Raw genomic sequence first — 11,258 nt, forward strand, 5'->3', positions numbered from 1 at the left:
ATGCGGTACAAGGCTCGCAGGCTGCTCTCGACCAACGGCAACCGCCATTTTGCACCGTTTTTATTCGACTGCATAATGAATGGTCGGTCTGTCGTCCCCGCAGGCCGCTGAGCTTTCCAGCGAACGCCATTGATCGCTACTTCCGCCTTCTCTGTCTTCCGGCCGCGCCAATTGCATCTTCTCTTTCTGTTTCTCTGTTTCGCGGCAATGATTAGATCGCCCTGCTCGACCGCGACGAAAAGGAAGGAGGTTCGTTCTAGTTGCCTTCACATACCACCGATCTGTCGATTCTCTCTCTCATCTTTTTGTTCCCCCGAATTCTAGTGTATCATTCCAATAGTATTTATCGTCAGTTCTTTGCGTGGCGGCAGAAGGGCTCCTCCTCCGTGTCCGGTTCTGCTGTTGCATTCCAGCAGCTGCTGCATCAGCTTGGGGACGACTACGACTCCCCCGTGGATTTCCAGCTTCCGGACTGGCTCAAGAAGCCGCTTAAGGCCGCCACGCCATACACCTCCATCAGGCGCAGCATCCTATTTCGCAATCCCCTCGCTTCCCCTACTTTTGCCCCTTTCTTCTTCATCGCCTTCTTTTCATTCCACGCGCTGACAAGTTCTCTCTTCATTTTTTTTTCCTCGTCAGTCCTTCTATCATGATTATTACGTAGTGTAGGCATTCAAACTCTCTGATCTACTGAAAATTAAAGAAGAAATTTGAGAAGAAACAAAAGCGAAAAGGCCAATTCAAGCATAAGCAAGGGAACAATTTTACTTACGAAATTTGCAACTTCTATTTCACATTTCTCAGTGTCTCACAGTATATATAAGATTACCTGTTGTTTCTCTTGACCACGCATAAGATGTGTATCTGACCAAAAGGATCAAAAGGCATGCTGACGATGACGGCATCTTCTGTTCCTGCACTCCTCCCCCTTCTGGAATATCATCCGTCTCTGTCTGCGAAAGAGATTGCCTTTGTGGGTGAGCACATTCAAAATTTTTTGTGCCGTTTTAAAAAATAACGAAGAAACCATACCTGTAGCTTCATATTGTGCAAAGCACCATGCCATGAATGATGGTGTTCTCTGGAGGCTTTCCATCTTTTATTATCTTCTCATGGCCACCCTTGTTCAGTCGAATGCTTTTTTTCTATTCTTTCTTGCTGCTCCCTTCTTCTTCCTCTTCTTCTTTTTGTCATGCAGAATGCTTTTGTCTACCTGCTCAAGAAGTTGCAAGTGTGGCAGTTTATGTGCTAACAAACCGTTTCAAAACCGCCCTATTAAGAAAGTAAAATTGATTGAGGTAAAACTTTACCTGCTGAGATTTCTTTCTCGTCTTGCTGTGTTTAAGATGCCTTCTTCCCGTCTTGCTGTGTTGTAAGATGCCTTCGTCCTTACTTGTGACGCATTCTCTATCAGCTATATTTCAATTTTGTTTCATGGGCTTAGCATGTATATTTTTGTCACCATCATTTGTGCTGAACTTCCGGGCTTGGATGCACCAAATGCGTCTTTGTGCTCTTTGTACTCTATTTTTTACGTTAATTGCTTTTTGGACCTCATTGTTTCGCCACCACGAAAAGTGTTCTATAATTGGAGGGAACACTTCTCACAATTTGAGTTTAGCCAGCTCGTATTTCCCTTTCCATTCCAATTCGACTTAAATCAGTATCTTACAATGCCAAACTAATCTATGCTTTCTACAACTCATCTTTTTATTTATTATTATATACGCTCTCGTTGCTTAGTGTGCACTTTCCAATTATACTATATCGGCCTGTTGATATGATAAGCTGTTTTACCCATATGTTTGTCTGATTTGTTCGCCTTATTTGCCACTACAGTATCTTCACTGCTAATTTGTTTGGTATAAGAATCACTATTTTCAAGATTTGCTACTTGAGGCTTTGTGCGGAGGTTAAATCTTAATATGGTGTACTTCAGTTCGAGCACCCTCATCACTGCACAGTTCTATTTCCAGAGCCGGTGTGCCTTGTTGTTGCAACCAATGACTGTTCTTTAGATGTGTTGAATATAAAATACAAAAAGAAAAAAAAAAACTTTCTTTGATAGTTTAAGCTTTTGAAGAACAACAGTTCTTTCATTTATAAATTGTACCATAGCAGAAAGTCCTAAGTTCGAGTCCCATCGGTCTCCTTTCTTTATTTAATTTCCTCTCATTTACTATTCCACGTTTTTTGTCTATCAAAAAGTATCAAACCTAGACATAAGGGATAGAGTTGAATATAAAATGTTTAAAAACATGGTTCTCTTGTATCTTAAGCATTTGGAGAACAATTGTTGTTTTATATTATCTAACAAGATACCCAGCCATCAGGCTCTTATTTTGCAACCAATGCTATCTTTGCAACTATGCTACCTCTCTTGTGCTAATTCTTATTACTTATCAAAATATGCATATCATTTTTGTATTGTAGATGCTACATCAGTTTCCGTATTCGTGTTGACTGCCTATCATAACAATTTATGTCCTTTGTGATTAACCGAAGAAAGAGCACTCCATTTAATAGAGTGTTGTATCATTTAATAATTTATGTCCTTCCATATCAATGTCATAACAATGACGTGATATGTCTCTAATTGGCATGGTCGGTGCATAATTGAGTGTATGTATATATCATTTCAGGTGTTGAAGATCTGTCTTCACTTATGCTTATTTTGAGAAGTAAGCTATAGAATGCCTGCAATCATTTCTCTCGTAAAATGTGAACAAAACATGTATAGTTTTTAAAAGTTCTGATTAAGCATAATTTCTTGACGCTACATGATTTTATTCCCTAGTTTGGTCCTTTCCTACTAATAATAAACTGTGAAGAGAATTTGGAACTGGGAAGGAGCTGAGATAATGTGATTTATGTTGATGTAGATATGAGATAAGTTAAAATGGATGGAAATAACTGTACAGCTTGGAATGAAGGTTTTGAAATTCTCGTTTAATCTTAAATTGGCATTTTCACTAAAATTTTTCGATAATTCCTGTGACTGGTTTGCTTATTTGCAGTATGTCTCCTTATGGTTCGAGATCATGGTTATTTCAAGAAATGCAAATTCTATTTTTTGAAAGGATAATGCAAATTCGATCAGAATATCTGACCCTTTTTATGGTTTGAGATCATGGTTATTTGAAGAAATGCAAATTCTATCAGAATATCTGACCTGATAGAGAGAAAACTGGGTATTTCCAGCCATAAAATAATTACATAAATAGACCAAAAGCAAAGTTTTTCTATGCTATAAGGAATATGCCTATAAGCATCTACAAGAAAATATTAAGAAGTGCCGATCATCATGTTGTAACTAATAATAAACTTGTGTGCATTCTTTGGTAAATCTGAAGATACTATTACATAATAACAAGTGAATATACATTAAAATATTAATTGGTAAGATATAAAGCAATGCTCTTGACTGCTTTAGGTGCACCTTCGAAGAAATGCTTCTGAAATAGTACATATATGTGGATATGTATAAGATTGCTTGATGATCCAATAATTGATCTTCTCAAGTTGAAGTTATTTCTTTTCCCTCGAGGAGCATGTAGTAATTGGCCGATTAGGAGGTATGCTTAGATGCATTTTGTGCCAAAAAAAAAAAAGTAAATGAAAATCAGAAGAGGTATTGATTTCTTTGTAGGGGCCTTGTCCGATAATGCATTTTGTGCCAAAAGTATCGATTTCTTTGCAGGGGTCTTGTCAAATAGAGTGTTATTACCTTGGTTGCAAGAGGCAACAGAAGACTTCTTAATCTTTGATTTAGCATAACTTTAGCCAGTTTGTTCTGCCCAATTAGATGTTCCTTCTGTTCCTTCCTTTTCAAGTTATGGATCTCAGATGTTGTTCCTTTTGTTCTAAATCAGTGGAACAATTTTTTATAGACAGAGAGGTGTGGACTGGGACTTGTAGCAGATGAAGACATAAAACGGGGAGATTTTGTGATTGAATATGTCGGTGAAGGTAATAATATTCATCTAGTAGCATTTTTTTTGTGTTAAAACAATAGATTTGGCTGTATGATGTTTCACATTTTAATAGGAACTGACATGTTCACTCCTTTCTTGATTTAACAGTCATAGATGATAAAAAGTGTGAGGAAAGGCTGTGGAAAATGAAGCACTGTGGGGAGACTAATTTTTATCTCTGTGAGATCAATCGTGACATGGTTATTGATGCTACATACAAGGGAAACAAGTCTAGATTTATAAACCACAGCTGTCAACCTAACACTGAGATGCAAAAATGGTCGTCCACACTTCCATTTATTTTATTTTGTCGTTTGGTGGGATACCAAACTGTATTTTATGTCTTTTTATAGGGCAATTGATGGTGAAACCCGTATTGGTATATTTGCTACTCGTGACATAAGAAAAGAGGAAGAACTGACTTATGACTATCAGTATGTTCTTCTAATACACCTTTTTTTTTGTGCCCTGGTTTTGGGCATACTACATCTCTTTCAACATGCTTATGCATGGCTCTTTTTTAATTCAATTACTGATTATGTTGCTAAGATATGCAGATTTGTACAATTTGGAGCAGATCAAGATTGCTATTGTGGTGCCCTAGGTTGCAGGCAGAAACTGGGTAACAAGCATAGCAAACTAAAGCTCTCTTCAGATACGGATGTTCAACTTACTCTCTTTGAGGTGGCACCATATAGAATCTGCACTTTTTACCTTTTTTACTTGTTTATGAAAGCAATTCATGGCATCTTAGGTGCATTTTTCAGTCACATTGCATGTTCAATTATGCTCGATTTTTGTTTTTGAAAGTACCAGTATGCTAAATTTCGGGTTCCTTTTCGTCCCTTTAGCATTGTAATCTCAAAGATATTGGAAAATTTTGGCAAGAATTAGACTGTTTTCTGTCGCAGCCTTCTAATGATACAAAAAACATCAAAATTAGGAAATATTGGCTTTGAAGTATCACTATGATGAACTATAGTTGGTTATCCCTTGGATCCTTTGTAGTAGTGTTGCTTATCATTGTATTTATTAACTTGAAATTTTCAAGTCCTTAGTTTTCCAAAATTTTCACCTTTTCCCCTTAAATTTCTTGTTCCCCTTCTTTTTAAGTTCTTATAAATTTCCAATAGAAAAACATGGAAACTTATCTGAAACTGCTGAAACTCTTGAAACCCTTTTTTTCAGTGATGAACAGAACCAGTACCGCGTTTTAAGACCATATGAGAACTTGAAGTTGAGATATCTTGCTCATATACTTTCACTTTCCAATGACCGTTCTTTTAAGTATTGCTTTTTAAGCGAAATAATTTACTATACTTCGTTTTTGCTTTTCAAACCATAGAAATAATTGATGCTAAGCCTGTTAATGAGTAACATGAAACAGTATAATAACTTTAAAGAAACTGGACAAAACTGATGCCAAAGATGTCCTTAAGGACTTACGAATCTAAGAGCATTTACTTGTTTGAACTGTGAGTAATATGGAATTATTGCAGTAGCTCTATATTTTTTCTTTTCACTGGCTGCAGAACCACTTTAACCTAGCAATTTTAATGTTTTAAATCATGATCAACAATGCAGCTATCAATTTGAATGATGCAAACTAAAAGGGTTTTATTTACATATATTTCTTCTTATGTCGCAAATTGTCGAGTATATCACGTTAACTATGTAAAATAGGCATGAAATGTCAGTAGTTTGGTGGATGTTTTACCATTACATGGAACGAAAATAGAGTCATGATTGTGCACGTATGTATTATGAAAATCAATGCGGACAGTCTAGCATTAACTATTAACTATTACGAACAACTGTTGTTACAATTTATATAAATAAGACATGCATGTCAAAATGAACAGTCCACTAACTCTTTAAGTAATCTTTTCTTTTTTTTTTGGTAGGATGAAGAAAATGGAAGATCAAATATCGGTATAATGCTATTCTTACATAGATAGTTACATTGATTTCGTCTACGTTAAGTTCTTGCTAGTTGGGAAGGTGACAATCTTCTGAAATATGCGAGTTTGTGTTTTCACATGCTTTTACTTTTATTATTGTTGCTTTCCCTCTCCAGCAGCAAGCTATTCTGTTCCATGGAAAAAAAAGAGCAATTCCAGAAATTGTATTGGGGAAGTTGTACGAGTATGGTCTCGTTGTGATGAAAGGTATTGGTAGAATTCTTCTTATTTGGTCAAGGGTGGAAAAATGCAATTTGAATTGTTAAGTATATACTACATAGTTCTCTATAGTTTGGGGAAGCATCACGCTGGGGGTGCGGGGGGCAGCGTTAATGGCTGAAACTAAATTGTTGCCCAACGCTTTACTTGGTTACAGCTGCGAACTTCTTTTTCTCTTAACTCAAATTATATGTCATTAATGTGCTAGCTGATTGGCTGCCTATTTTTTGTTATTATCAATTAATTACTGCAAGGAAAACCCATAGATGTATAGATTGCAAAGAGTCTACCATACTGCCAATGCATTAACTGTTGTAGGTTTTGAGTTTAGAGCCTAACCAATTAGACCTCGAAGTTTGGCACAGGTGAATGTGGGCTGTGCCGGAAAAAAAAGTTAATTGTGAGGAAGCCCAATAGATGTATGGATTGCAAAGAATCTACCATCTGCCAATGCATTAACTGTCATAGATTTTGAGTTTAAAGCCTAAGCAATTCAGCCCTTGGAAGTTCCACACGCATGAATGTGTGCCGTGCTGTGGAGTACATCCTTACCCTTTAGCTAATGAACATAAGCTTTTATTCCACTTTTCTAACTTCTGGAGATTTACCTCTGTTGATCAATAACGTGAAGCTTGCAATAAATGTGGCAGGTACGTTGGCGGTGTTATACTTGGATTTAACTGCTATTCAAGAGAGCATACGGTAAGCAATATTATTGATTTGAGTTGTTACATGTCTAATATTGGATAATTTCAAATATCAGAAGCACTAGGATTGAAATAGCATGCATTCCTTTTGTTAGATCATCAAGGAGGATGGGCATATTGAAAATTTTGACCTGTCAAAGGAAGATTGGGACTTCGTGTGTATGGTTGATGTAATTTAAGAGGTATTCCAAATTTTCTCTGTCCGTCCGCTTTTCTCGTTGAATACCAGGAATTTTATGCAATCGAAGTGTGGACAAGAACTTTGATTTACCATGAAGCATAATATACAGTTAACAATGAGTTCTGATATGTTACAGAACTTCCTTCCTCTTCAGGTCAAGTTAATGGAGGGATGGTCAAGTAGGCCTGATCTAATAACATTTGGCATAAGGTCAATTCGTTTTCTCTCATTGTAATATGTCTCCTACAAATCCATGAGACCTGCCCACTGTCCCTATACCTCACCCTCCATAAACCAAACCTCTCTACTATGTCCGTCCTAGCCGTAAACACCCTAGACTAGGGATGAAAATGGATCTGGGTTGGTGGAGCTCCCGCCCCAATCTGTCCCGAAGGGGGCGGTAAGTGGAACAAAAAATATAAAAATATATAACATGTCCCGACGCCACACTAATCCACCAAATAAATGACGCCGCACTAATCCACCAAATAAATGGAGCGGGAGGTAGGAGATTATTTTTTTCCTTCAATCTGTTCTAATTCGTTAAAAATTCGTCAAAAATTCGCTCTCGTCGAGAATGAGACGGTAAGTGGAGTTAAAAATAAAATAAAAAATAATATATCCCGACAAGAAATGGAGGGTGAGATTTCTCCAAATTTATCTATTTTTTATTGCTTAAAGAAAAAGTGCCTCAACCAAAGAATAAAAAAATAGAAGAAAAAAAAGAAAGGTAAGACAACCAAAGAATAAAAAAAAAGAGAAGAAAAAAAAAGGAAAGTTAAGGCATGATATTAAGCTCCACAAGTGAAACTTTCCATTTTGGGGTTATTAACGGGAGTTACTATTTCTCACTTTACCTAAAATGGAAAGTCTCGCAATTTTACTGAAACGGAAAATAGCCCAACCTTCGCGGGGCCTTACCCGGCCCTTTAGAAAAATTCGATCCATTAAGCAGGATATATATACCAATCGAAGCCCATCTTGCTCCATGCATGGGCCGTTCTAAGGCCCATTTATCCGTATACCTATATATTATACTGTATTATTATGTATATTATATTACAGTATACTGTATAGTATACTTTGTATAGTATTATGTACTATACTCCCTCGACTTTGATTGTTTTGTTTTTTGACTAAAATCCTTTTAACTTTTTTTTTGAGGTCAAACAAATTTAAATATATCAAAATATAAAATTAAAAAAAGAAAAAGGAAGTCGAGGGTTCTCAATAAAAGGAAAAACAACTGAAAGGTCTATTTCGAAAATGGTCAATACTTGAGGGGGGCTTCATACATATTTACCTAGAAAAAAAATGGGATATGGACTGAAATGAGTTGTTAGGCCGAGTTGTTGTTGGGTGATGGGCCGTCACACCTCCTTTAAGATGGAGAGGGAACAACCAACTAAATGGGCCTAGAGAAGGTCTGATATACCCTTAACGGGCCATATCAGGCCCAGCTCCGATTGCCCTCGTTACACCTTCTAATGGTTCTTTCCGTTTTTGGTAAAATCCGCGGAGGCTTTCCATTTTAGGTAAAGTCCGAAATCGTATTCTCGTTAATATTCCCAAAAGGGAATGTTTCACTTGCGGGGCCACATTTTACCCCCTTTTCTTTTTCAATATATAACTTATTTCAATATCTTCTAAAAGTGGAATATCTAATCCCAAAATAAAATTAGTTTTAAGACATCTTCTATTAAATATGTGAATTAAAGTGTGTAATTTTTAAATGGATATATAAAATTTAAAAGTTTTAATTTATCGTCAAAATTTTATAAGTTGTGGTGAATCTTTCCATTTTGATATTGCTACCTTAAGATTTCTCATTAAGTGATTATCTCTCTTTTATTATTACTCAGAAATAGAGGGGAAAAAAAAAAAGAAAGGAAAAATTATTACTAAGTACATATTTCCGGCCTTGGTGGTGAAAATTTTCATTTTGAGCTATTTACGAGAGTTACTATTTTCGACTTTGTGTAAAATAGAAAGCCCACCAATGTTACCTAATATGTCAAAAGAAAAAACAATGTGTTTGGCGAACCGTGCTGGGCCCTAGGCAAGGCCCCCCAAAGCCCACTCTATCTTGGATTACGTGGGCCGTTATTAAACCATGTGCCTTAAAATTGCGGTTTTAGATAAAGTCTAGTAACTCTCGTTGATATAGCCCAAAATGGAAAGTTTTCACTTGCGAGCCGCTTTGCCCCTTTTTTTTATTTACTTTTTCTTTTTTTCTCTTTTTTGGTTAAGGTAAGGGATTTTTTTTTTTCATCTTGAGCAATGAAAAATAGTTAAATTTGGAGAAAACTCACCAGTTTTTTTTTTTTTGTTTTGCTGGAGTAATAAAAAAGAGCTAAATATAGAGAACACACTTTTTCTTTTTTTTCCTCTATTGGTAAGAAATTAGATACCAATAATAATATCATAACACTCTAAATTATTATTTAGGTGTTGAAATAAGTTATCTAATATTATCTATAATCAACATAAAAATATTACAAACTTAGCTACTAATAATGATACCATAATATTCTAAACTGTTATTTGGGCGTTGAAATAAGTTATCTAATATTATCTATAATCAATATAAAAATATTTTTGTCTTTGACTAAAACTCAAAATTGGTGAAATGTCTAACATAAGATAGTATATTTTCTCCACCAAATTAATTATTGGAACAAGATAACTCGTGAAAAATACAAAGTCCTTATAAAATTAACTTATTAGATATAAAAATTATCTAATCAACTTATTTAAAACTCTAGTCAAAACTCATCACCTATAGTGGAATAATATATTTGACCTTCAAATCGGTTTTTTCAAAATAGATGAATTACTTCATAAATTAAAATATACTATTATGCAACACATGAATATCAAAACCTTAATTTAAATCTTTTACTTGCAATCATGTTAGATAAATATTATGCTGAATAAATCATTTTTATAAGACCTCAGGCCTTATTGAAATTAATTATTCAATATTAATTGACAAATAACTCAGTCCGTATAAAATTTTTTATATAATTAGAAGTTATAAATATAATTTTTGCTCATTGAGAGCTATATTTATGTTCTGGGAAGGTCCATGTAAAGACTTTCTTACAAACTTGAAAGTATGAATTTAATTATTGTTTACTAAATGATCTTAATATTTACAATTTGAGAGGACACTCGGGAAGGACCACTAGATGATTTATTAAAAGTATAAATTAATTACATAAAATTTACAAGTTTAATCATAAATTGTGTTATCTATATAACAGTCTATTTACCTCAAAAAAGAATAAAAAATAAAAATTGTGGTGAGTGTTCTACATATTTTCTATTTTTAATTACGACAAATAAAAAAAATTCCGTGAGATTTCTCCAAATTTATCTATTTTTTATTGCTTAAAGAAAAAATGCCTTAACAAGAGAATAAAAAAACAGCATACTATTAAGCTCGAAAGTGAAACTTTCCATTTTCGGGCCATTAACGAGACTTGCTCTATCCGACTTTACCTAAAAAGGAAAGTCTAGCCAGGTTACCGAAAATAGAAAATAGCCCAACCCGTTCGGGCCTTACGCCGGCCCATTAGGAAAATTTGGCATATTAAGACCCACTATAATACTAATCGAAGACCATTTCGCTCCATTCGTAGGCCGTTCCTAGGCCCATTTACCCGTATACTTGTATGTTATACTGTACTATGTATATATTAGTGTACTGTATAGTATACTTTGTATATTATAATGTAGTACACTCCCTCAACTTTGATTTTCTTTTTTTTCTTTTTTTTTTTGACTAAGATCCTTTTTAACTTTTTTTTTTAATGAGCTCAAATAATTTTAAAAATATCAAATATAATATTAAAAAAAGAAAAAAGAGGTAGAAGGGTCTCAATAAAAAGGAAATTAATTAAAAGATCTATTTCCAAAATTACCAATACTTGAAGGAGGCTTCATACATATTTACCGCTTTTAAATGTCATAAATCGTTTGCCCTCTGTATTAAAATTATTTTTAGTGTTTCATATTATATGTTTTTCGGAGTTTCAGATGATAGAAAATGTATAAGTTCAGTAAAAATAGTAATTTGTCGTTTTTTAAATTGGGTAAATTATTTACTACTTGGCCTTAATTTTATAAATAAAAATTTAGATGTTTATTTTTCCAATTAAAAAATTTGTAGTTTTATAAATGAAAATTCTGTTGACTTTCTAATGCCTCTGTT

At 34.5% G+C, this 11,258-nt stretch overlaps 1 protein-coding gene across 7 annotated transcripts; it reads left to right on the forward strand.

Annotated features, from left to right (window-relative positions):
* On the forward strand, nucleotides 24-7,170 carry LOC109708192 (histone-lysine N-methyltransferase ASHH3-like). 7 transcript variants are annotated; one of them, XM_020229829.1, is made up of 12 exons: nucleotides 29-249; nucleotides 354-525; nucleotides 857-977; nucleotides 1,199-1,298; nucleotides 3,891-3,969; nucleotides 4,083-4,254; nucleotides 4,328-4,408; nucleotides 4,532-4,658; nucleotides 5,879-5,906; nucleotides 6,055-6,142; nucleotides 6,805-6,856; nucleotides 6,957-7,170. In XM_020229829.1, the coding sequence occupies exons 1-12, from the start codon at nucleotides 208-210 to the stop codon at nucleotides 7,038-7,040; spliced, it is 1,146 nt and encodes a 381-aa protein (XP_020085418.1). In that variant the 5' UTR covers nucleotides 29-207; the 3' UTR covers nucleotides 7,041-7,170. The 7 variants fall into 7 exon arrangements, with proteins under 7 accessions (XP_020085423.1, XP_020085418.1, XP_020085421.1 ...); XM_020229828.1 differs by having other exon boundaries at nucleotides 30-249; nucleotides 6,052-6,142; XM_020229830.1 differs by having other exon boundaries at nucleotides 30-249; nucleotides 372-525; nucleotides 6,052-6,142.

Source organism: Ananas comosus, linkage group 3 (assembly GCF_001540865.1).
Source record: "Ananas comosus cultivar F153 linkage group 3, ASM154086v1, whole genome shotgun sequence".
Lineage (NCBI taxonomy): Eukaryota > Viridiplantae > Streptophyta > Magnoliopsida > Poales > Bromeliaceae > Ananas > Ananas comosus.